This window comes from Phaeodactylum tricornutum, chromosome 8 (assembly GCF_000150955.2).
Source record: "Phaeodactylum tricornutum CCAP 1055/1 chromosome 8, whole genome shotgun sequence".
Classification (NCBI taxonomy): domain Eukaryota; phylum Bacillariophyta; class Bacillariophyceae; order Surirellales; family Neidiaceae; genus Phaeodactylum; species Phaeodactylum tricornutum.
This window is the reverse complement of record NC_011676.1, coordinates 342,511-366,340: the sequence shown is the minus strand read 5'-3', so window position 1 is coordinate 366,340 and position 23,830 is coordinate 342,511. Positions and strand designations below refer to the sequence as shown.

General features: G+C 48.7%; 9 protein-coding genes across 9 annotated transcripts; 3 read left to right on the top strand and 6 right to left on the bottom strand.

Annotated features, from left to right (window-relative positions):
• Window positions 1-697: 697 nt before the first annotated feature.
• Window positions 698-1,419, bottom strand: PHATRDRAFT_45815 (predicted protein). Its single transcript, XM_002179989.1, has one exon. The coding sequence runs from the start codon at window positions 1,384-1,386 to the stop codon at window positions 1,063-1,065; it is 324 nt and encodes a 107-aa protein (XP_002180025.1). The 5' UTR covers window positions 1,387-1,419; the 3' UTR covers window positions 698-1,062.
• Window positions 1,420-2,047: 628 nt separating this feature from the next.
• PHATRDRAFT_45814 (predicted protein) lies at window positions 2,048-5,308 on the top strand (the record flags this gene model as incomplete). The annotated part of the gene is made up of 1 exon (XM_002180184.1): window positions 2,048-5,308. One exon carries the CDS (start codon window positions 2,048-2,050, stop codon window positions 5,306-5,308), a length of 3,261 nt encoding a protein of 1,086 aa, XP_002180220.1.
• Window positions 5,309-5,749: 441 nt separating this feature from the next.
• PHATRDRAFT_45813 (predicted protein) lies at window positions 5,750-6,738 on the bottom strand (the record flags this gene model as incomplete). Its single annotated transcript, XM_002179988.1, has 1 exon — window positions 5,750-6,738. The coding sequence occupies one exon, from the start codon at window positions 6,736-6,738 to the stop codon at window positions 5,794-5,796; it is 945 nt and encodes a 314-aa protein (XP_002180024.1). The 3' UTR covers window positions 5,750-5,793.
• Window positions 6,739-7,221: 483 nt separating this feature from the next.
• On the bottom strand, window positions 7,222-8,337 carry RPN11 (regulatory proteasome non-atpase subunit 11). Its single transcript, XM_002179987.1, has one exon. It carries the CDS (start codon window positions 8,213-8,215, stop codon window positions 7,280-7,282), a length of 936 nt encoding a protein of 311 aa, XP_002180023.1. The 5' UTR covers window positions 8,216-8,337; the 3' UTR covers window positions 7,222-7,279.
• Window positions 8,338-8,888: 551 nt separating this feature from the next.
• Window positions 8,889-10,118, bottom strand: PHATRDRAFT_45811 (predicted protein). The gene has a single exon (XM_002179986.1). The coding sequence runs from the start codon at window positions 9,991-9,993 to the stop codon at window positions 9,013-9,015; it is 981 nt and encodes a 326-aa protein (XP_002180022.1). The 5' UTR covers window positions 9,994-10,118; the 3' UTR covers window positions 8,889-9,012.
• A 790-nt stretch (window positions 10,119-10,908) lies between these two features.
• Window positions 10,909-11,751, top strand: PHATRDRAFT_12544 (predicted protein; the record flags this gene model as incomplete). Its single annotated transcript, XM_002180183.1, has 2 exons — window positions 10,909-11,418; window positions 11,488-11,751. Coding segments are annotated over 2 exons (774 nt in total), but the record flags the coding sequence as incomplete, so codon positions are not given.
• A 459-nt stretch (window positions 11,752-12,210) lies between these two features.
• PHATRDRAFT_45809 (predicted protein) lies at window positions 12,211-14,360 on the bottom strand (the record flags this gene model as incomplete). Its single annotated transcript, XM_002179985.1, has 1 exon — window positions 12,211-14,360. Exon 1 carries the CDS (start codon window positions 14,251-14,253, stop codon window positions 12,211-12,213), a length of 2,043 nt encoding a protein of 680 aa, XP_002180021.1. The 5' UTR covers window positions 14,254-14,360.
• A 3,068-nt stretch (window positions 14,361-17,428) lies between these two features.
• Window positions 17,429-20,612, top strand: PHATRDRAFT_45808 (predicted protein; the record flags this gene model as incomplete). Its single annotated transcript, XM_002180182.1, has 6 exons — window positions 17,429-18,186; window positions 18,645-18,721; window positions 18,805-19,512; window positions 19,577-19,866; window positions 19,968-20,072; window positions 20,157-20,612. The coding sequence occupies 6 exons, from the start codon at window positions 17,429-17,431 to the stop codon at window positions 20,571-20,573; spliced, it is 2,355 nt and encodes a 784-aa protein (XP_002180218.1). The 3' UTR covers window positions 20,574-20,612.
• Window positions 20,613-21,865: 1,253 nt separating this feature from the next.
• On the bottom strand, window positions 21,866-22,507 carry PHATRDRAFT_45807 (predicted protein; the record flags this gene model as incomplete). Its single annotated transcript, XM_002179984.1, has 2 exons — window positions 21,866-22,197; window positions 22,318-22,507. The coding sequence occupies 2 exons, from the start codon at window positions 22,505-22,507 to the stop codon at window positions 21,866-21,868; spliced, it is 522 nt and encodes a 173-aa protein (XP_002180020.1).
• Window positions 22,508-23,830: the final 1,323 nt, after the last annotated feature.

Below are 23,830 nucleotides of genomic sequence, written 5' to 3'. Positions count from 1 at the left end.
GCGAGGCCTTTTCCTGCTTTCACCGTTGGCGGGCACACGCTTGGTTCTCAAAGCCGTAAAAACACGTCACTCAAGGAGTTGTTTAGATAGTTTCTCTATTCAAGAAAGCGGGACAGTCAACCAAATATACTTATATAAATTTACACCGTCTTATATCGTGGATCTATTGTGAGTTGTTTGCTTATATTGACCACATATGCTGGAATTGGAGGGCGAAGCAAGTGTCACAGACGCACGTAAAGTCTGCATGTTTTCTGACAAGTGGTGGAGCACGTCAGTTTTGATTCTCATTCGGACTGCGACATCATCGTTCGCATTCTCGTTCTCTGGTGAGACAGAAACAGACCAATCTTCGGCCCGCGGATGAAAACTGGAACCCAGGTTTCTCGTTCTCCATCACGAGAAGAAAACGCCAGAACGGTTGACAATGGTGTGGCGGCCGGCGGTGGGATCGCGACTACAACTTAAGATAGTGAACATAAACACTTTTTCCCGGAGGACGTTATCGAAATGGAACGAATCACCAAGCGACCGCCCTGCGTGGTCGGAAGAATGGAAACGGGTCGGTCTCGGCGCTCGGCTTGTGGAGACGCCGCGTTTTCCATCCGATTTATTTTTCGTTCAGATGGGATTCGGTGTTGATCAACACGGAACCCGTGACGCGACCAAAGCGGCAGTGCGTGCATTTAGAAATGCAATTGAGTTCAACAGCATTCCTGGCGTCATTTCGCATCTGCCTGGTGGTCGCCACGCAATGCTAAGCCACGTCAAGCTTGGCATACCGGTTATCCCAGGGTCATCTCCACCGGTACTGATGCCGGTAGATTTGTTGCAAGTAGCTAAAGTGTTTCCTTACGGTCAAATTTTGCCGATGGAGACCTGTGTTGGAGGGCTATCATTTCACACTGGACGTGTTGTCGAGGAACTCGGAGATGATGATGATCTCGGGATCTGCGTAGCAGCCTGCATAACCTTGGGCAGCGGTGGCAGCGTCGCCAAGACTCCTGAAAGCGGTACATTGCATACGACCTACAACACCAAGGATGGATATTAATGTCAGAATTAGCTGCGGTCCGCGATTTCTTGTTGTAGTCTCGTAATTTCGGCGTCCTTACGGGCCAGTTCAGCTACGGCTGTCCGATACAACGTCCCCATGTTGCGCTGTAAATTTTCGTTTTCGGTCTCTAGCAGGTTGACTTTTTCTTGCAAGTAGGATACCTCCTCCGCCAAGGATCTTGGACGTTCCGGGACAACCTCGGCGGCGGCTGGAGTTCCAGTCGACCGCTGCTTTTTGGGCGACGCAAACGATTGCGGCAGCAGCTTGCTACTAGTGCTATGACGAGGGTCAACTTCTAGATCGTCGTAGAGGCCGTCATCTTCCGACATTTTGTTGATTATGCATGGTCAGGACGCGCGAATCACACAGTTGGTATGTGTCCAGTCCAACTTGAACGGTGTTGCCGTAGGGACGACACTGCCCCGACCGGGTGCCCGTGCCAGGGTCACTATGCAGGGTGGGTGTCACTATGCATTTGCGAAACCGTTGTCAGTGTCTCGAAAAAATCTGAACGGCATAGATATAAGGTGTAGTGCGCGTCCTCTTCAACATTTAGTAGCGATCGCCTTTAAGTATACTACTTTGAAGGGTTTTACGTTAAATGTATGTATGCACGACAAGCGAGCGTATAACCTTCGAAAAATGGTATGCGCACCAATCCGTTGAGTCGCCGAATCCTGCTAGATATTCTACCGTCGAGCCAGCCGCGAGTTCTCGTCAACCCCTTTCACTGTTCATTGGATTTTCACGCGCCTTCCCTCTCTCTAGCTAGCGCATCGAGTCGGATGCAACGATATTACTGGACATTGCATCTCTGTGGTCCAGCTGTGTTGACTGTGAAAACGGAGCGGTTGTTTGGAACAGCAGCTACTTGAATCCAACATCCCCATCAGCCGTGAATGTCGATACCCTCGGTAGAGGTATCAAGTCTCCAGATAGTGCCAATTTAGTGAACCATTGCGAACACGCTCGTGAAATTCCACTACCACCATGATGCAAGAAACACCCTCAGAGACCCGGGATTTTGCCTCGGCATTCAGGGATGATATCTACGAAGATGAGAATGGTGTTGACTGTAGTACTGCGATGGATGAGGTGTTGAATGGTCGTACTGGCATTGATGATGCGAATGTAGAGCCTGGTAGCCGCAACAATAAGAGTCCGTGTTCGCTCACCAGCAACGGCGCCTTTCGGAAAATCACTCAGCTGCCGTTCTCCGAACACTCCTTTGCGGCGCTACTTCCGATAGATTCAGAAAAACAAATGCTACATACGTCGCACGGAACGTCCTCATCCACGACATCTCTTGAAACGAGGAGCAGTGCTACGGTAGAAAACAGAAGCTCTGCTTCCCTTAGTCCTACAGCATTCCTACTAGCTGCCCGCAACGATCCTTCTCTCGTTCCTAAACCGACAACACCTTTGAGACCATCTCATTTGAGACGAAGGTCACGCTCTGATGGATTCTATTCCTCTCCAATACGCCCTCCTACGCTGCTATACAATCCGATGTCGCACTATTCTCCCAATCGCCCGCATCGCAGACAAGTAATGGGTATGAATATTCGCACTTTTGATCGTACCGAACATCGCAGATTACCGCGACCCGAAAGTCCTGACGAGGATGAAGAAGACGTGATTTTGGCAGATTCGGAAGAATATTTGGAACGCAAGGCCCAGCAAATTAGAACTGAATTGAGGGTGGCGGAGATGGCGGAGTTGGTATGGGAAGCAGAAAGGGCAGCGGAAGCTGGCGACGACCACTTTGCGGCCCAGGCATCCACGTACGGCTTGGACGATACGGAGTTGCTGGCTTCAGCCATCACCGCCCGCCCTCATCTGGAATCGTTGCGGCGCCGGGCTTCCGTTCCGGAAATAACTTATGTTAGGCGCCTGCGGAGAAGGGGTGTTGAAAAAGTCGGGGTTTTGGATTTGCGTGCTGTTGATGAAGTAATCCCGTCTTTTGGTTCGTTTCACAATCATCTACGTACCCATTTTGCACGACACCTTGTGGACGATCACACGCTGGTCCACAGCGAAGCTGAGTTGCGAAGCCGGAAAACAATTGGTTCTCCGCATCATCATAGACAGACCAAATCGTTCTTGGATAACTTAGGTCTACAACGTTGGATGAAAAACGATCCCAAATATAGAAGTAATGACGCGGAACCCTCTTTCGGAGACGTATTGGCTGAACATCTGCACGATTCCGGCACCGGTGTCCGTCGCAGTGCAAAGGTGGGCGGTCCTTTGGATCACGAGCTTTCCGATCGATCGATGCAACTTATCGCTTCTTCACATAAAGAAGGCTTGCAAGAAATCGTTAAACGAGAGGAGCCTCTTTCACCGCCAACTTTGTATACAGCGGATGACGCTGTCTCCGGAACGACACAGATACAAGAACCTCCTTCAACAATACTCTCACCGAAATCGCTTTTTGACGAGGATGGCAGTGATTCTCTTCAAGTGGATGGTTCTTACTCGCTCTCCATGTCGACCTTACAAGAAGAAAGTTTTTCGCCACCACTTGGTGGCGTTCCTCCAATGAAAGTACGAGGACTTCGAGGAAGAAATGGGCACAAGTGTGTCGAAGTTGAAAGTTCAGGTCTTACTCTACCAGATTCTCATCCACAACACACATTCAGTTTAGTACAGGAACTCTCTCCCCAGTCGCAAAGCATAGCCAGGGAGACTAGTTCGCTGATGCTTCCGCTCTCGAACGATCTGTACCTACGTGGTGAGATACCATGCCCAAGTCTAAAGGCATTGCAAGCTTCATCTCTGGAAATACCGAGTGAATCCGAGATTGCTGCTTTCCAAAACGAGTCACAATCAGCGTCTACGGGAAGCAACATCCATGCCGATGCGTGTCTTTCACATGCCACGCATGCTTCTCCTGTGAGCTCTCAATTCCTGAAGCGTCCAACCGTCGCTGTGTCAGAGATTTATTCGGAGTTCATGGAAAATGCCGCACACTTTGAGAAAGTCGGTTTGCGAGAGTCACAGTTAATTCTCGGCGAAGAAAATGCGGAGGATGAAAACAAAGCAACAGAGAAGAAATCCATCCGAGTGCCTATGCCTCTAATTTGCAATCATTTGAGTCAGTCGCCTGGGTCATGCATTGCTAGCCGAAACACAAGCAATCTTTCGAAAGCTAAGGGTGAAGGACCAAAGGCCATACCAATTCAAAGTTTGAAATCTGCAAGTAGTATAGTTTCCTTGGATGACGTTACTCTGAAATGGAATCCTTTCCATAATAAGGCCAGGAATGACGCCAAGAATCATTTTCAATTTGCCATGAAAGTTCTATCGGAATTATCGCCAAGATCACGAAGATCTGCAGTTCACGAGTCAACCCCAAAAGCACAGCTGGTAGATCAGACTGAGAATGACCTCTTCCTTCACAACTACCTGTATTGTAGTGAGTCTGTCGAGACGATGCATCCAGATTCTGTAGGTACGTCGGAGCTGTTTCGCGAAGATTTAGGATGCGGACACACGTTGAACATGGAGGGGTGTTGCGCTTCAGTTTGGATGGACGGGGCTTTTCAATGGTTACCACGCAAGGCATCTAAGAAGCAAATATTGCTAAGCCGCAAGCCATCAATTCCTTCTCGGTTCCAATCACAAACGTGGTTTGATGTGGCAAACGAAAAATTTGATAGTATTTTAGAACGTCTAGGCGGAACCCCACAAAAAGCCACTCCTTGGAATCTGTCGTTCCAGGCGCCCAGTCTTGAGAAGAAAAGAATGAAGCCTGTGACGGTCCGTCGATCCAACTCTGTTGTCGATGAGGAGATGGACAAAGATGGTGAACAGAAAGACGAAGACGTGGACGATCAAAAGAGAAAGGGCGCCGAATCCCCTTTACAAATCTCGCGGCCCCTCTCAATGTCTTCGGGATCACTTCAACGTATGAAGCAGATGGAGCTATCCTCTGTTGACTTTGAAATTGCGTACGGTATTCCCCGTGAGGAGTTTGAAGCAATGATGCCTTGTGAACGCTTGCAGATTGAGCGTCGAGTGCGCCTTCGTCGACCTGCGCTACTGCAGAGCGCCTCAAATATAGGCATTTCAGGCAATAAAAGGAATTGTCTCCTCTCGCCACTGACCTTTCATCCAGGCTTTGACCGGCTTGTCCTAGAAGCGCAATCCCACAAGGCAACATCACTTCGCCGAACTGGTGCTGAAAGATATGATCGCTCCTGGCCTACCCGTCCAGCTTCGCTTCCGTTTAGTCGAAGCTTTTGAAGTATCGTTTCTTTCACTTTATGAACTAGATAGTGATTAATAGGCAAGAGTATATTCTGCCTGCTGTACAACCGGGTGTCGAACGCTGTCCACCTGGAAGGTGCGAGATGTCTCTACATTTTTTTCTATATTCCGGCCAATGTTCGTATGCAAGCATATCTTGGCGCAATTTGACGGTGTACCGGAGGTCTAGAATAACACACCGGTGAGACGCGACGCTTCAAGAAGGCAACTTACTGCTGAGGATGCGGACGGACTGCCAGTTCTTGCAACGAATCTCTCCCGTGACAAGATGAACAAAGAGATGATGTTTATACTAACAATTACGTACTCTTTCGTAATATAAAAGCTATTACGTGTTTATTCGTTTTCACTAGCATGTTCTGATTCCTGTTACGACGACCATCCTGCGTGTATAGGAGGTATATGGTGGGTACTACTCTTTTCCTAAAGATAGATACTGCGCTGAGCTGTGCGATGGTGGCTTAAAACTCACTCACCCCGGACGGTCCTTCTCCATCTAGATCGGCTTGTCCAGGTTCAACGCCCCAGACTTTGGAAAAGGTCTTTTCCTTGCGTACGAGGACTTCGGGAACACCCGAGGCGTCACGCACAATAAGTAAGTCTTCGTCGACGTACGTGACGTACAAATCCCGCGCGTACTGGAGTGGTTGGGGCAATTCAATGACGTTGTTTCCCACCAGTTGGGCCGACTCGTAGGTTTCGCGCATCCGCAAATCTGATTTCGTTTCGAGGCGGGCCTGCACGACTATTTTGGATTCGCCGCCGCCCAATATTTTGACCGGCACGGTGGCTTCGACGCGGGGCTGCTGTCGCGAAATGGCGATTTCCAAATCACCCACGTCCACCACACTGGAGGGCAACTTTTGCGCCAAAGCGAGAGCGAATGTTCCGGGACTGTATCCGCCGGAGTACAAAAAGAGAGCCAGTTGGCGTGTGGGAGAAGGCAAGGCCCAATCGGAAGAGTAGCCGCCCACGTAACGTAGTTCCCAAACTCCGTTGAGCAGAGGGGAGACGGTGGGGGATGTTGTTGGGTTAAGAGCTTCGAGTTTGTAGAGCGCTTCGTTGATCGCTGATCTGGCTTCGTCCGAGACATTGTCAGCACCTAGCTGACGAGGCATCATGTCCATAATGTTGGAGACCATGGCTTCGCCAGCGGTGGGTGTGTAATTCGAACTTTCCGTGTCGACGACATCGCTGTCACCGTCACTGGCGTAAATAAAGGAGGTGTCGTCCGTGCTCGTATCGGATGGTTCACTCATAAACAGACGGGAGCTTGTCTTGGAGGAAGTCCGGGCAAGAGCCGCTGTATGGTGCGAGCTCGATGACGGACCCAAGACCGCAAAGGCCGAGACGGACGAGGATGCCCCAAGGGCTACGAGTGTAGCAATCGGCAGAGTCAAACGCATTTTGTTGATTCGTTTTCTCTTTACTCTTCTGGAGCTGTCCGATGGATACCGAAGAATTCGCAGGAGAAATAAGTAGAGTGTAAGCACACAACGAAACCAATGGCTTGATTCTGTTTCTATGGAATGCTTTTTTTTCAGTGTTGCCTCTGTGAGCGTGAAGTGTTACAGTAAGTTAATTGCGGGAGCGAACGAAATGGGGTCGGGTTGACTGACGTGATTGTGATCTTGATTCGTCTGCGCTGGTCAGACGGCGAACGAAGCGAACTACTTCCGGGTTGAACAGGTGAAGCATTTCCAACGTTTCACTGTCGCAAAACCTGCTCTGTAAATGGTCCACAACTACCTCTAAACTTTGAATTCCCTCTAAAAAAGAGAGCTAGAGCAAGAGTAACTGACAGAAAAAGAGGAGTACACCGCATATACACTACTTTGGTATATCCTGCCAGCATGGACCAAAGCCGTGCTTCCGTTTAAAGCAAAAGTACAGTGGTTTGGTGTAAGGAACGTTTTATGTTACTATTCCGCATTTTTGGATGGAATACTAGAATACCACCGTATCCAGCATGGTTCCTAGGCATTGGATGATATTGACGTTCATGAGTTCCGTCACGGACGCTTGTAAGTGTCGTTTGGGGTCGACTTTTCCCACGTTATCGACCAACACTTGTGCTTCCGTTTTGCCCTGTTCTTCCTGTACCCGTTCGTTGTAGGTTTGCGTCAACTTGAGCATACGGGACAGCAGGTCATTGGACGTTGCGTCGTGCTTTTCAAAGGGCTCCACTTGCAGCGAAGACGCCCAATTGCGCTTGTGTAGCATTCCCAGCATTTGTTCTTCCAGCTCATTTTTGCGGTAATCGATAACGATACTGTAGTAGTGTCGGTTCAATCCGTGTATCAAGGCTTGGATCGAGGGTTTTTGCAAATGCCCGATATTGGAGGTACTCTGACGAGGTTCTTGTCCCATCATGAGTGCTTGTGGATTAATGAGGCGAAAGCAGTCAATGACGACTTTGCCCTTGACGGATTGAATGGGATCCACGACGAGCGCCACGCAGCGGGGGTGGAGCAGTTCAAAGGCGGTCTGCGTATTGATATCGGTACTCGACAACCAGCAACCAAAGCCGGGATGCGAATGGTACCACCCGACGACGTCTTCGGGACGCCCCGTTTGCCTCAACATGGCCGTCATTTCGGTCTGAAAGACCGGATCGATGTCTTCCACAGAAACCGTGGTTCCGGATTGCGGCATGGCGTAAACGTCGACGCAATTAATGGTGTAATCGTCCACGAATTCACCCAGCATGAGTCCCATGACTTCCATAGGCACTCCGGCGCGTCCGTGTTTCAGCATTTTAAGTAACGCGAGGGACGAGACGTGAATCTTTTCGGCACAATCCGCAAGAGGCACGTCGGCGCCCGGACCGTCACCGCCCATCCCGTTGGGCATACTACGAATCAGGTTCTGTAAGCGTTCCATACTTTCCGCACTTCTTGGCAGTTCTGTAGCGCTACTGCCGCTTCTACTGCGACTACTTGTTGTGAGTTTCGAAGTGCAAGGACTCTCACTGTTCGGGAACAAGCGATGCACCAATTGTGGTAGGATAAGTTAAGGGGGCAATGATGGGAGAACGGATTCCTTGTCCTGCCATGGTGGAAGACAGGGTAAAACATACCGTGGGCGATCCGCAAGGATTACTATCGAACGAAACCGTCTGTACTCGTACGGATTAGGGACTTTTTTGGCAATTCGTGAAATAGGGTGAACAATAACAAATTATCTCTTTGTATGAATGACACTAAATCTCTGGATGTTGATAGGTAGACTCATTTGCCAGCCGGATTCTTCGCATAATATACATATTTATCCTTTGCGTGCCACAACCTTTGGGGAGAATAGTACCGCGGTCGGTAGTATGGAGGAGTAGCACCCTGTAGATTGTGGTTATACCGGTATTTCACAGTCGGGTCTGATCACAAGGAGGGCTGAAGCCAATGGGACCATATGAATTTTTCACGAGTTTATGCCGACTTGGCATGTTTGATTACGAATACTCGCTTTGAACGCGTTTAACACAAACAGGTGATATCGACCTCCCGGATTGTTGGGACGGCTAAGCGGACAGTTGACTAACTGAAAGTAGAATAGATATCTGTATGCAACACCCTTTTCATTATTTTCATCGCCGTACTTATTTTCGTTCCCGACCAACACCTTCCTGGGAAATTCGATAACAAGCAGAAGCGCACGTGTACGTTTCCTTGTTGGCGGTGTTGTCATCCTTGATTTGATAATTTGAGATATTCTTCCTTGCTGGCTTCCAATCGTTCCAGCATTCCAAAAAAGTCAAATTTCAAGTTTCCTCGTCCCCGATTCACGCACTTGCCTTCTTCCGGGTAGAACTCATCGTGATTAGCCGGTCCGCCAAAAAAGGTGGGAACGTCGTCTTCACCGTGCAAGAGGAACGCAGCGAGTCGACTTTTCATGTCGTCCGCTCCCAACAAGACAACCTTGGAAGCCAGCCGGCCTGGCATGAGCGGCAACAGTAGATTCATGACGAATTGAATAATGCTCGAGACGGGCGCGGAGAGCAATTCGTGCAAGCGGTCGGGATAACCGCGGACGAGGGCCTTGAGCATTTTAATCATAAAGCTGGGGTTGGGCGGTGGCGGATAGGACGATTCGGAAATAACCACAAAGTCGGTAACGTGCGGGGGCATGGCACGAATTCCGGCATCCGACAGGAGCATGAGGGCGTTGACTTCGGCGTCGACGTCCGGGTACCACGGTTTGCGGTTGGTCCGCAACCACAGGACGGGACGCCCGTCCTTGGTAAAGCCGTGCCAGTAGGAACTTCCGGTATTGAGGGACACCACGAGGGATTTAGCCTTGGCGTAGAGTTCGGGTTGTTCGACGACCTCTGGTGCGTCGCTGGGGCCGTTGGCGAGCTTGACCAAGTCCTGCATAGTGGGAGCGCCAACGTCGGCTCGCCACTGCATAACGTGCGTGAGCTTTTCCTGCGAGTATTCCAGGGGGCGTCGCACGGAGGGGTCTTTCGAGTAGGGCTTGGACGCCACGGAGCGAATGTAGGCGTCGGACAAGTACAGAAAGTCTTCCGGAAACGCCGTAGCGAGATGAGCACGGAGAGTAGCGAGTTCTTCCGGTGTCACTTCGAATTCGCCGGCGACGCCTTCGTCGTAGTCTTCCTCCGCGGCGTCTTTGAAGTCATCGTCGACGGCCGCTGTCGGAGCACTCATTGTGTAATTGATGGTTGACAAAGAACAATGCTTGTGGAGAAGGAAGACTTCCGCAATCTCCGTGAGTGTCACTGCAATGTGGCTTTGGACCCGGACAAGAATGGAACCGACCGCTAGAGAGGAAGTCCTAACGTAGACACACACTTACCCTACCGGCGACGAGAGGCCGAAGAAGGAACGAGAACGCGTGTACGAGCGTGGTGTGCGAGGAGGTCGAAGAATCAATCGATGGATCGATCGAATCGCGTTGCTTCGCTCACGGCAACGTCCGACGTTAAACACACGAGAAGCAGACAATCATTGTATATGCATGAAAGGCTACAGACGGTTATATGTCTAAAAGAATATTCCGGCGGGCTCTCCAGAGTATGCCCAAACGTTCAATGCCGTTATTTTATTTTATTTTCGATCATTCACGAATGATTTTGCGCAGCCACCGGATCTATTGACTGTGAGGTATTGACAAAGTGACGGACATTTACAATTGACCGTTTCGGGACTGTCAAAGAGCAAAGCACGGACGGAATCAAACCCCAACCCTCGTAATTGATTTTTGCGATCCGGTCGTATTGTAAACTTGTTTCTATCACTGGCAGTGGTTCCTCCTGTTGGATCGATCGATGCCATATTTGGTAGGTGTCGAACAAAAGTGGGACGCCCACCACAGAACCGGAACGACCCATACCCAAAGGACCTCTCCTTACATTAATAACAGAAAGTGACTACTCGCAGCAACAACAACAAAGCCGTTCCTTATCCCACACAGCGTTCTCAATGACATCAACAGAAACGGACGATATCCAGTACGCCAGCATCCTCGTCTTGGATTGGAGTGACCTTGCACCGGGAAGCGTCACGCCGGATTCCGCCGTTAACCACGGAAACAACAGCACAAGCACTCATGTTCTAGAGACACTTGAAAAGGCCTTGGGCGCTAACGGAACGGGTTTGATCGCGATACGAAACGTACCCGGCTTTGTGGAGGCCAAACAGGCTTTTTTACCGCGGGCTCACGACCTTGTCCAGTTACCCTCCTCCCAACTGCTCGCTTTGGAAGATCCCGTATCTCTGTACAACGCTGGTTGGTCGCACGGAAAGGAACGCATGGGGGATACCCCCGATTTTGCCAAGGGAAGTTACTACTACAATCCGGTCACGGATTGTCCCGGTAGTGCCGCGGATCGTCAAGCCTATCCGGTATCCTATCCGTGCAACGTGTGGCCGGCCGAAGCCAGTCTCCCCCACTTTCAAACACAAGCCAACACGATGGGTGCCATTTTGAAAGACACGGTGGTGGCCTTGGCGCGACATATTGACCAACTGGCGGCCCAAAAGGTCCCGGACTATCCACAAGATTTCTTGTATACGCACATGCAAGCGACGGAGAAGGTCAAGGCCCGCTTGCTCTACTACTTTCCACTCACAGTCACCGACGTCCAAAGGGACGGCAACGAGCCGAGCAACGGTACTCTCCATGCGGAAACGCCCGCACAGAATATGAGTCGTGAAGATTCCTGGATTGGTTGGCACAACGACAGTGGCTTCTTTACCGCCCTCGCCGGGGACCTATACGTCGATCACGAAACGGGACAAGTCCTGGACCAATCCCCCGATCCCGCTGCCGGTTTGTACGTCATTCACCGCTCCGGCCAAACTCAAAAGGTAAACATTCCACCGGACTGTGTGGCGGTACAGATGGGTGAGTGCTTGCAAATTGTCACCGGCGGAGCGGTGACAGCCACACCTCATTGTGTGCGCGGAGTGTCGAAACCGGCCAGCGCGGCGGCGCGGACGGCCCGCATCGCCTTGCCCGTCTTTGTGGACGTACCACCCACCTTTGTCCTACAACCCCCGGCGGCGCGATCTCGTGCTCAAGTTCTCGAAGCGGGACACGACGGGGGCAAGGTACCACCCTTGGTTCAACGGTGGAAAAGTGACGATCAAACGTTTGGGGATTTTTTGCAGACTACTTTTTCGACCTACTACAATTGGAGCAACCAGACAATGACGGTGGATGCGTCTCAGTGAGCCCATGGAATAGTGGAATGTGGACAAAGTTTGTGCGAATGTAGTCCGGCGGATTCGTTTGTGTTGTTGGAAAGATAGATGTATGTCCAACAACAGTTTGGAATGGATTGCTACCGAAGTGCTTGTCCAGGCCTCCCATTCTCAGTTTTTACCTTATTTTTATTGTCTAAAAAGTAACTTCATTATGTACTAAAGCTTTTGCAGGTAGCTCTGGAGCTGAGCGCGCTGGGATACCGATAATGCTTCGTCCAAAACCGATACGAATTCGGACACGGCGGCCTGCACCAGACTCATGCCGGAATCGTGCTGGCGCAAAGTTGCCAAGATTCGCTCGTGACACCGCTTACTACCCACACACAACCAGGCCGCAACTGCACCGATCCGGTGAAAGACGTCTCCTCCCCCCGTCAGCTTGGCTTCGAGGGCGGCCATTTCCACCATCCCAGTGGCCGTTTCGGAATCATCGTAGTCCTGTCTCAGTCTTTCTTCCACGTCCGAACGGTAAAACTTGTACTCAGCGACGCGAGCTTTTTGGTCGTACTCCAGAAGGAGCTCTACTACGCGATCGCATTTGGCCGAGTCGGTGGCAAATTTGGCCAACAGTCGTGCCTTGGCATCTTCCGGAGACTTGTCGGTCAAATAGCGCGTAAGCGCATAGAGCACGCGGATCGAAGTTGTTTCCAGATTTGTCTGCCAGGACCGCTTCGTCCTTTTCGTTTGGACCATGTCGAAAGATTTTGGAGTATGATTTCCCATAAGTAGCGGTAACAGGTACTTCAGAAAACCAGCCACGATCATGTGTTCGCACGCTGTCTTGTAGACGTGATCGGTTCCGGTCCAGTCCAGCCATGGTAGAACAATGCCACCGGCGTGCACCCGTTCTTTCAAACAGCGAATAACCAGTTCGATACCTTGAGCGCTCAAAAAGGCTTCCACGTTGGTCGAACTGAAGGTGAGAGCTGACGTAACAATCAAACCCGCATTTTCTAATCGTTCCACTTCCGTTTCATCCGCCGGTTGCCTTTTGCGAAAGGCAGCTACGGTCTGTAGGAGTATCTCAATTCCGTCGAGAGTCGCGCTGTTATCTTGTGTTTTGCCGTCTTCTTTCTGCTCGGCAAAACTGGACACGTATGGTGGGAGTCGACTCCAATCCGAAACTGCATCGTAGACATCTTCCTTTGGAGCCATGAGCGAGATAATTTCGAGTGCCCTGTCCCGGAGTGATCCATTCTCTTCGACTTGTTGAAAGCACCATGAAAGCAATTTTGTGTCTTTACAAAGGTGCGCCGCCAATGACTTCTCATTGGGTACCAACGCCACCTTTTCCACCAGCGCACATAGGCTGTCAATCTCGATTAGATTTTCAATCAAGGTCATGACGTCTTCGATACCCTTGCCGACTTCGTCTTCTTCGTTGTTACTGTTCAGCCGCGAAAGATTCGATACCAAGGGTTCCGCTCCTTCGTGTACGACTATGGATGCAACAGCCGCCACTGACGCTAGTAGAGCTGCTTCCTCTTCGCCGCTTTCGCTCTCCTCCTTGGATTGTAAAAGGTCCGGGTCGAGCCACTCCACCAGTGTTGATATGACAGCCGCTGCAAGATCAACATTATCATGGAGCAGCAGCTGTAGCAGGTTCTGTACGAGTTCCATCTCTATCGCGATCGGAAACAGTCTAGTGGGATCGGAGGCAATAGCTTTCCACGCTGCTATGTGCTCGTACAGTGCAACTTCGCTCTCCATGTAACGTTCCGGCTCGTTCACGTGCTGCGCCCGTTGTAATTCATTGACTTCAATTGCTTTTCTGAGAGCATTGACCGCCTTGCGCATACCCTTTGGAGTCAAGTCGAGTAGCAGAGCTGTACTTTTGGAGGAATTTCGTTGTTGTCGTTCGGCTCGTTCCAGCAACTCTTCGGGCGATAATATGACACGAGTTTCGTTCTGGTCTTCGTCGATTTGAACGCTCTTTCGAATTCGCTTGCGACTGCCATTGCTGTGAGGCTCTTCGGTGACTGTACCCCCGTTGTGTGTCGCGTGCCTGCTGGTCAAAGCAGCGGATTGCTGGTGCTGCGTCGATATGTCCCGGTGGTATCCCGTTCCTCGAACTGATGTTCCGAAGTAATAGCCCGACTTGGATCCTTGCCAAGTGCTAGCGGGGATGAATTCAGGAATAGCAACTTTACTTTCGGTTGAGCCCGCCGAATCGAAAGAACGATCTAGAACTTGGTTCATCGGATCGCACTCTAATGTTTGTTGCGAATATCTGAAAAATGGCCTACCGATGACGTCTCGAAAAAGAGAATATGAGCAAGAAACGTGTGCCAACCGATACACTACTTCAGATCGCAACAGTGGAGAGAAGAAACAAAGTTGTAAAGATGAGCGTATGAACTAATGAACGAATGACAGTGAATGAACGCTTTTGCGTGCGGGTCCTTTAGTGTGAGCCGACGGCTCGCATGCAAGACGTGGGAAAAAGACCACTGTAAAATGTCTGTCTCCGCTTCCATCCACGACGTGATGCGTCAAATTATTTTTACTTTTTTGAGAAAAACCGCTATTTCGGCCTCTAGACGACATGAAAAAATCGCTATTTCGGCCAAATCTGAAAATTTCTAAGTACTTTGGATTGTGCGTGAAAGAGCATTTACATAAGTAAATTTTGCAAATAAAAAATAATGCAATGCTTGCTGTATGCTCTGTATATGGTATAGTAGAGGTATTGCACTGGCATGGATGAGCTGCTTCCAACCCGTCAAGCTTCAATCAATCCATTTCACAGCAGTTGACTGTCAAGGCTTCACCACGGGCTCACAGAGAACAAACTGTCACAAAAAAGGATATAGTTGACAACAATGAAGACACAAACAAACAATTTGCGAGAAAGTGACACTCTGGACGACGCCAAAGATGACAACTTCTTTGAAACAGTTTTGGAGCCAAGCAAACTGACTCGAGGCCAAGCCAGGAGGCTGGTGACATTGGGGAAGCAAGAGTAATATAAAGCAAAGCTTAATGCAAGACATTTGAGCGTTTGAAGAGCAGAATCATTTGGCTACACGACTGCTGCGCTTGGGCCCAAGTGTGCTTCACACCTCACACACCATACCATCTCTTCAAGTACCTTCTCAACTCCACCGGACAATGCTGCATCAAGCTTGAGCATTATGCACTGGAAAGATTTGGAAATGCACCTCAACCAATGTTTACACATTAGAGCAGAAGGAAGCCGGCAGTGCAGTCTTCTATTTACATCAACTCACCTCATCCTCAAATACAATGGCAACCCTGAAGGCTTTTATGAAGGAGAGCTAATGGCAATCAAAGAGGAAGCGGAGAGACAGTGGATGAGAATACTGCCTTGAAGGATTGCTTCTGCAGCAAGGCTCATAGTGGTTGGTGTTCATGTGTTATGATGGCGCTGTTCATTCTTTGGCTGTTTAGTCTTTGGGGCTATGCTTGGACCAAGTCAAGAAAAGCTGTGGCTGGAATGCAGTGGGTCTATAGTGGTGAGATTCAACAAAATGGGCTGGATGGCTTGCAGAGCAGATTCTAGATCCAAGTGTTTGAAAACCAAATGGCTGTTGGCATTTCTGCTTTCCTTATTATATTGATACAAAACACATCTGAGGCGGCTTCCTGACAGGCATTTACAATCCTGGCACCTGTCAGATTTCCAGAAACTCCCTCACTGGCCAAAAATTCTATATTGATATCAGGTGCAAGCCCTCCTATCAATTCTTGACACCCAAGATTAAGAATGGATTGTTAGCCTTCAGAGTCAGGAGGAGGGACATAAATCATCTTATCAAAACACCCTGGCCGCGGCAGTGCAACATCCGAAGTCCAAGGCCAATTTATTGCACCCAGCACAAGAACACCATCTTTTGATTCACCATCTACACCATCCACTTTATTCAAGATAGTACTCAAAACTATTGCTTCTGTAGACAACCCATATGACTTCATACGCCCAGCAATACCATCCAATCCCAAAAAACTGCGTCAATTTTGTCAAAAAATAACTCACAAGGCGGCTGCCAAATGGGCTAAAGCAAACATTTGACAAACAATTGCTTCAGCTTTTCAATGTACAACGACGCGTACACAGCGGCGGGGGCAAGGAATTAGAGTGTCACATTACAAGCTCCAGCTGCAGCTCTTGCCAAGGAAGTCTTGAAGCACCCACAAAGGGACATATAGAAGGATACCACATGGTGGCATCAGACCCAAACATTCATATGCACAATGTCCTGATTGAGGCCACTTGATAGCTTGACACAACAGTGTTTTGGTACCACAAGGATAGCCCGCACGGTCCTTCCAAGATCTGTTTGGTGGAGCTGACAGTGATGCATCTTGCAAGGCCAAAGCGGCAACTTCTTTTGTGGCACTTTTTAGCAGATGTATTGTCAAGCTAACAGATTCATGCTTCTCTCTCACGTGTTGAGACAGCCGCAATAGCTTTGCATGTCTAAAAGCGATACTCAGTCTGCAGCAATGTATTTAAGACAACTTTCCGCCAACCCCTCTACTTCCTCCGGCTTTAAGCACACCTCCTACGAATCCTTCAATAGGAATCGTAGGATGGAGATGCGCTGGCTGGGTAGAAGCAAGGAAACTTAGCATTCCAAGCATCCCGGCCTTTGAAATGATACTGAAATTGCTTCAACCCTATTTGTGGCAGCCACAACAACTGCCCCCGGTATTATCTACCAACCGTACGAGATTTTACGGGTCGCGCAATTGACCTTTTCATAAGGGAAATGCCCAGCAACACGGCGGTCTCGGAACAGTACTTGCATCCGTTCGTCTTGCTCGACTCGTCGTACCGACCTTCCAACAATTCCAACATGTTGTGCGTTCTACAAAAGAAAAGGTAGGTTGCTGGGTGGAGAATCAAAAATTTTATGAAGGGGACTGCTACATTGAATCTTAAAATCTAAACATAGTATGTGAGGTTTTTCTTAATCAAAACTCTTACTTACAAAGTATTTCCCGCGAGAATAAAACACTTAAAATCAGTGGGAGCGTAATCTTCACCCCTGCTCATCCCAAATAGCGAATTTTCTCTTTTGTTTAAAATCGCAACGGACCTGCTCAATGCGATAGTCATTTCCAGCTTAATAGTTTTTAACGGTAAAGCCAAAAACTACTTACAGTTCGTTTTCAAGGGAATTTTGGGGGGGGGGGGGGGGATGTTGAGGCACGCGCCCCCACTGGATCTTTCCTGTTTACTGTTAAAGCAAAACGACACAATAAGAGGCTTCCGCGTTTCCTTTACGTTTCACTACGTCTCTTCCAATATTCGTGAGCAGAAGCATTCATCACAATGGCTTCATTTTTGTACTCACAGTCAAATCATGCCACTTACGCCAAGTACTTTGTTGTCGTCATCTGCATAGCCATGGCCATACAGACCCTTACTTTTGGAAAATATATCCCTTTTGGCATAGGGGCAGACTTTGTCACGCTGGTAGCTCCTGAACTCTCCAGTGCCACTCCCATACCTACCTTTTTCCGGAGTGAAGCTCACAGGTGCCCTCTCCAAGATATCGCGAGTCTGAGCCAAAAGAAACTCCTCAAGTCGCAACAAGGAGAAGATCAACACTTGCTTTCCTTTTTCAACGGTCTCTGTGGAGGTACCTATCTAGAAATGGGCGCTTTGGACGGTAGGCTGTACAGTAATTCATTTGCTTTCCACAAAGCTTTGGATTGGAAGGGTCTACTTGTGGAGCTGACTCCAGAAAGCTATCTACGCTTGGTGGAGAATCGGCCCAGCGAACTAGCCGTCGTTAACGCGGCGGTATGCGATCAACCAAAGAAGATACACTACTATTCGAAGCAAAGGCAGCCAGCCGTTTCAGGAGTATGGGAATTCGCTCCTACCGAGTTCCGGGAATTATGGTGGCCGGGTATCACGCTCGCTGATACTCAAGAGATCGATTGTAGACCCCTGAGGGAAATCATTGCAACAAACGTTGGAGAACCAGCCTTTTTCGACTTTTTTAGTTTCGACATCGAGGGCTCGGAATTCATGGCGTTGCAAGGGCTAGATTTTTCCAAAGTGGGTTTCGGAATTATATTCATTGAGCGCCAGCCAAATAATCCAATGAAAAACCTGGCAATTCGTACTATTATGGAGAGAAATGGATACATTTATTTGTACGAAAAATCGAACAGCGTATGGTTCGTGAATGCTCATTTTGATGAAATCTACAAAGATGTCATTGGCACCTAGAAAACTGCAACAATAATGGACTAGAATTGTGCTGAAAGACCCGAAGAATCCTGCATACTTTCGTAGAAGATCAAAGTTGTAATACATAGAATTATAGACTTGTGCAATAGACTAACAGTCAGGGATATGAACCCCACATATAATGCTTGTTTCAGGGGTTTTGCTAGTCCCCAGACATCGCAGCCACAGACATATAGACATGGAGAGATGTGCCCCCTCAAAACCACAACGGGAAAAATAGGGATCCACAGCTTGTAAAATAAAACTTCAACACTGCATGCAATAACAATCAGAAATGCAAATTCAAGTTGTCCCAACATTGGCCTTGTTGAGAACGGGAAAGTTGGCAACGAGAAAGTTGGCAAACCCTTCTTGTTAATAGAACAAATTTTGAGGAAAACCGCTATTTCTGCCTCTACGACTTGGAGAAATCGCTATTTCGGTCAGATCTGAAAATTGGTAAGTACTTTTTGGTGAGCGCCAAACGGAATTAAAAAAATAATCTAATGCTCGGTGTATGCTATGTATATGGTATGGCGGAGGTATCGTGCTGGCAGGGATGAGCTGCTTCCAACCCATGACCTACCCTTTCAATCTATTTCACCCAACGTCGCCGAGCACCTTATCCTTACCCTACATATCGACACAAGCGTTCGTCAATGGATTCTACCGACACGGACCGGGAAACCTTCCTCCGCGGACAGCGCCCTACGGGAACCTCGGGAAGTGTGGACGCCCCGCGTACCCGCGCTCCCGTCCTGTGACCTCTGGTCCGAATCTCCCCAATCTACCCAACCCCAAGCGTGTTTTTTTTCGCGACGCTCGCGTTTACGCCCTCGTAGGGCACATCCAAACCACCGACGTGGTTGACGAATTGTGTCAATTGGTCGTTGTTGACGGTGATGTTGCCGCCGAAGGTGAAATCATCACTTCTCGCGTCCAAACAGTGCCTCACCAAGTATCAGCCCTGGTCGATATGCAACTCCATCCCGGGCACTATGCTCTCTCCTGCCGGTACCGCTCTAAACAATATGCCGATGCTGGTAGTGGAGGCGGTACCAGTGTCGGTAGAAATAACGGTATCGGTGACTCGCACGACGACACCTCCCTCTGGATCCACTACCCACCGTCCCACAGCACCATGGTGAGCTCCCAACCGACCGTAACTGCAGCCTCTAGAGCCGGCCACGACGCTCTGTTGGATGCTCTGGCACTACGGGAGCGTACTCGGATTCTCAATTTGTACTACAGTCCGTACGGGGCCAACCCGACGGATGCCGATTTGGAAGAAGCGCTCCACCAATTGTGAGCGAGCTGAACTCGACAAGGAGTCGCAGATGGAAGCTCACGAAGAACGCTGGCGACAATTCCTGTTGATTGTGTGGGAAGAAGAACGTATGATGCGCTTGCCGGTAGCGATGGGTCAAGTTAGTTGCAGTACTGACCTTGATATCTTGGTACGCTCAACGGCAATTTCCGTACTTGCGCAGTATGGCGACGGCCCACCGCTGGGTACCACCACGACTCCACTACTCTTGGATCAAATTGCGTCTAAACTCGTCACCGCCTTGGAATGGACGAAGTTTCCGAGGCACGCTTGTCCAGTCCAGAACAAGGCGTCCATTCTGTGATTGCTCGAGGTGATTTGGCTTGGCATGCTACTGAAGTGGAACAACTACCAGCGCTACTGCTTGTTTCCTTGCAGGACTGTTTATGGGACGTCGTGATGCCCTACGAGTCCACTTTATTGATCAAAGGCCTAAAGAATGCCACGGAAACAGATCTTATTCTGTTTTTGCTACGGCCACCGGTCAAATCCACCTTGCCCGGGCTAATCAACTGGGACAGCTTCTGCCTCGTCCATAGATGAACACCAACGCTTGGCAACTTCCAGCTTAGCGACCTGCTGTATCAATTCGATTTGTCGGCTAACGCTAGGCAGATGTTTGGTCTTGTCCCAAATTATGACAACACGACCAAATTATATGTCGGCTGCCTAATTGATTTATTTTCAGGCTGTGGCGACAATGTTTGTCAGCACTCAGCATATCGCCCTGTCAACTACAGTCTACCATCACCTTCTACGGATAGTCCTTCCTTGTTGTCTCCACTGACGAAACGACCAAGCTTCGCTATTGTCCGTTTTATCGTGTCAGGGGAACATGGTGCGTATCCATCACTATCAAACAGTTTTAGTACGCAAACTTCTCCCGGGTCGCAGCGAGACCGACAAGTACTTCAATACCATCCGCCACATCATAGTGATGCAAGGGGGTGTCACTTTCCATTGCCTGAGGTGACGGGTGGTTAAGAGTTCCTCTTCTTCCTGCAACCAATCTGACTCTTGCATTCCCTCTTGTTGTTCTCGAACTGGTACATTGGAGCAATGTGTTAACAGTTATATGTAATATAAAGAACTATAGTTATCTCTACATTGTGGAGAGGTAGGCCTCAGATAGAGCATACTTCTGACTTTGCCTATATGGTTGTTAAACCTGATCTCAGTGCTTGGTGATTTGCACAAAAAGGCGTAAATGTACACGCGTTGTACGCTTCAGCCTGCGTTGCATTGTTGTCCTTCGTCATGCCCGCGATGCAAGTACGTAACCAAAGTCGAAAGTGCGTTGGCAAATAAAGTTCATATCGCCATCCTGACATTTTTCTGTTTTTTCGTGAGCAGAAAAGAGCGCGCAGAAATGACAATCGAGGCGATGTCGAACACATTCGGACTGCCCCATAGGGTACCCATCACAAGCAATGGACAAGTCGAACGCAGCCAAGGTTCGCTCCCGAGCGGCTTGGCTTCTTTGACTGAACCAGATGCATCCGGGCCCAATGTCAAATACTGGACAAAGTGGTGAAGATTTCTGTTTTTCAGCTTGTCAAGGCGACAAGAAGGGTCGAAAGCCGAGATAGACGCCCAAATACCAACCAATAAGCTCTTGTAGTCAGGAGATTACAGCAATTTCGATCCGTAGGGGAAAATTCCAAGAATCAGTGACAGATTACTGCCCATGGGCCAAATTCTAAGCATAAGGAGGTGGAACGCAGAATAAATTGTGTCTGACTAAGTAGGACCTGTAGTACAATTGACTGCGGTTCGGGTAGCTCCAACATTCCGAGTTTCAACTGCATCTTATGGATTGACGTAAATTCTAGCCATACTTCAAAAGCTGTCAATTGCTCCGAGAAACGAAGATGAGACACTCACTGTATGATTAGTCGGGTGTGTGGAAGTTTTTCCTTTAGGATCCGGAGCCGCATCCACGTTTTTATTGTCGTCTAGATCATCCCTGCCTTCTGCATCATGAATTCTCTTGTTTTCCTTAAAATGGCTTCCAAGCACTCCGTCATTCATGAGCTGCATCAACACTATTTCACAGATCAAGTACCAAGATTGCCACAGTTGATGATTCGAAATGCCTAGTGGCAACGGAGGATATGATACTGGGGTGCTACCCATAGAATGCAGAACTCGGTAAGCCAATAAAAAGATACGAAACATACTGGGCATCAGCAAATCGTGACGAAAAAATCGCTGAAATAATGGTTTCGGTAGTGCGTTCCAAGCAATTGAATCCGTTACGGCGGCAAATGTCCAATTCAATTCTCCAAATGGAGTTTTTCGATCGTTGAAAACACCAGGAATGTGGTCTCTGCATCTGGATGAAGGGAAGCCATGCTGACGGGATTCCGCTGAATGGACCACTGAAGAACAATCTTGAGTGGAGTGGTTAAAGACGACGTAAAAATGTCGACGGGATAGTCTGTGTTCATGGGTAGCCATTCGCCTTTGGAGCAAGGACATAGTACGACTGTGTCGCTAACCCACTCCGATGCTTGTTCCCTAAGAATGGTCGGTTCGGTCTGAGCTCGCGGTGGTGCCGAGGAGGGTACAACCGAAGGATCGGCCATTGGCGCCGTAAAGAAAGACACTAATGCGCCAGCGGAGGAACAGCCCAAAACAACCTTGGTAGGTAACAGCAAGGAATGAAATAAAAACCGTAAGCAGAAACTCAACAGCTATCAAACATCTGCCAAAAGCACACACTTACAATACTGGGTTTTCCCGGCCACGTCCGAACATCTGCAACTGATGAGGCAATCTATTCTGTACGCCTGGCGTCGAACGTCCATATCTCTCCATTGTGGGTTGGTCTCGGCACGCCAAGTCCGTGGTAATGAAACAAGACTCTCTCGTTCCGGGAGTATTGACGGAGATGCTGGCAAAGGCTCAGGCTCCATATATCTTCTATGAAAGGGTAAAAGGCGTGGCGAATGAAGTAGGTCATGGGTTGGAAGCAGCTCATCCCTGCCAGCTCGATACCTCCGCTATATAATACACAGAGCATACACCGAGTACTGGATTATTTAATAATTGTTAATTTTACTTAAAAGCCGTTTGGCGCTCACCGAAAGTACTTAGCAATTTTCAGATCTGATTGTCGCTCCCTTTTTCCCCAAGAGCGTCTCCTTGAAACATTCCCACGTCAAATCTTTGGCAATCCCGTCCTTTTTTCGAGAACCTGGAAATGGTCGCGGTACCAACGGTAATGGGAAAATTGCGAATGATCCATTAGCGGGTTTGGTGAATATGTTTGCCTGTGCTAATATCCATAGGTGTGTTGGCACCCCACACCATGCGCCATTGCAACTTTTCCAATTCGGCTTCAATCTAGAGACTAAAGAGGTAATAAGAGTTTGTGAGCATTTCTGTGGATTTGTCTACGTATTGATCTGGACAACAATCGCGGTACTGTAGAGTCGGGTTAAAAAGTTGCCCCCATTGTGATTCTCTTGTGGCAAGTACTGACTGCACTAATAGTCAAGGAATACGTATTGATTTTTACCACCAACTCTGACTGATGCATGAGAAATATACTCTACACGGTCATTAAAAAGTATGAAGGATAAGTTCTTGATTGGTTGTGTTACTTAGGAGGGAATTCGCGCTCAAAAAATATTATTTAAAAAATCTCGGATTTGGCAGTAATAGGAGAATTGCGGCATAGGCGCCGCCCGAATAGGGAATTTCCTCAAATTATTTTTAGTTTTCCTGCTACTTTGTGCGGGTTGACTAAACTACTTGGGCGAAATCCCAGGATTGCTTATTTTGATTTTGACAGTCAGTTACAGTGGAAATAATTCGGATCATTGTCAGGCCGCAATTCCCCAATGCCGGCCAAAAGGGATGTTCCCGCAAGCCACTGGTTTGTTCACTGCGGCATTAGCCAGCTACGTTTCTAAAAGAAAAGTATAAGATCACTTAACATTGGCTCATGGAGTTAAAAATAAGAGTATAACAACAGATTTATAACATCTTTATTACTAGACTAAGGATTGACTTACACAGGGCAGACAATTGAAATGGACTTTTCATCATATCAATTATTTGGGCTAGCAGGCTAGCCCGGAGTGAGTGGGCTCCTTCAAAGCCAGCATCTTCCCCCTCTTGCAATCAGCAATCCACTTTCATCTTTGCAATTGGCTAACTGTAAGAATATCGTGTCTTCTGATGGTTCAGAGAAGTCTGAAACTCTGGTTTCTTCCCTTTTTGTGGCTAGGAAG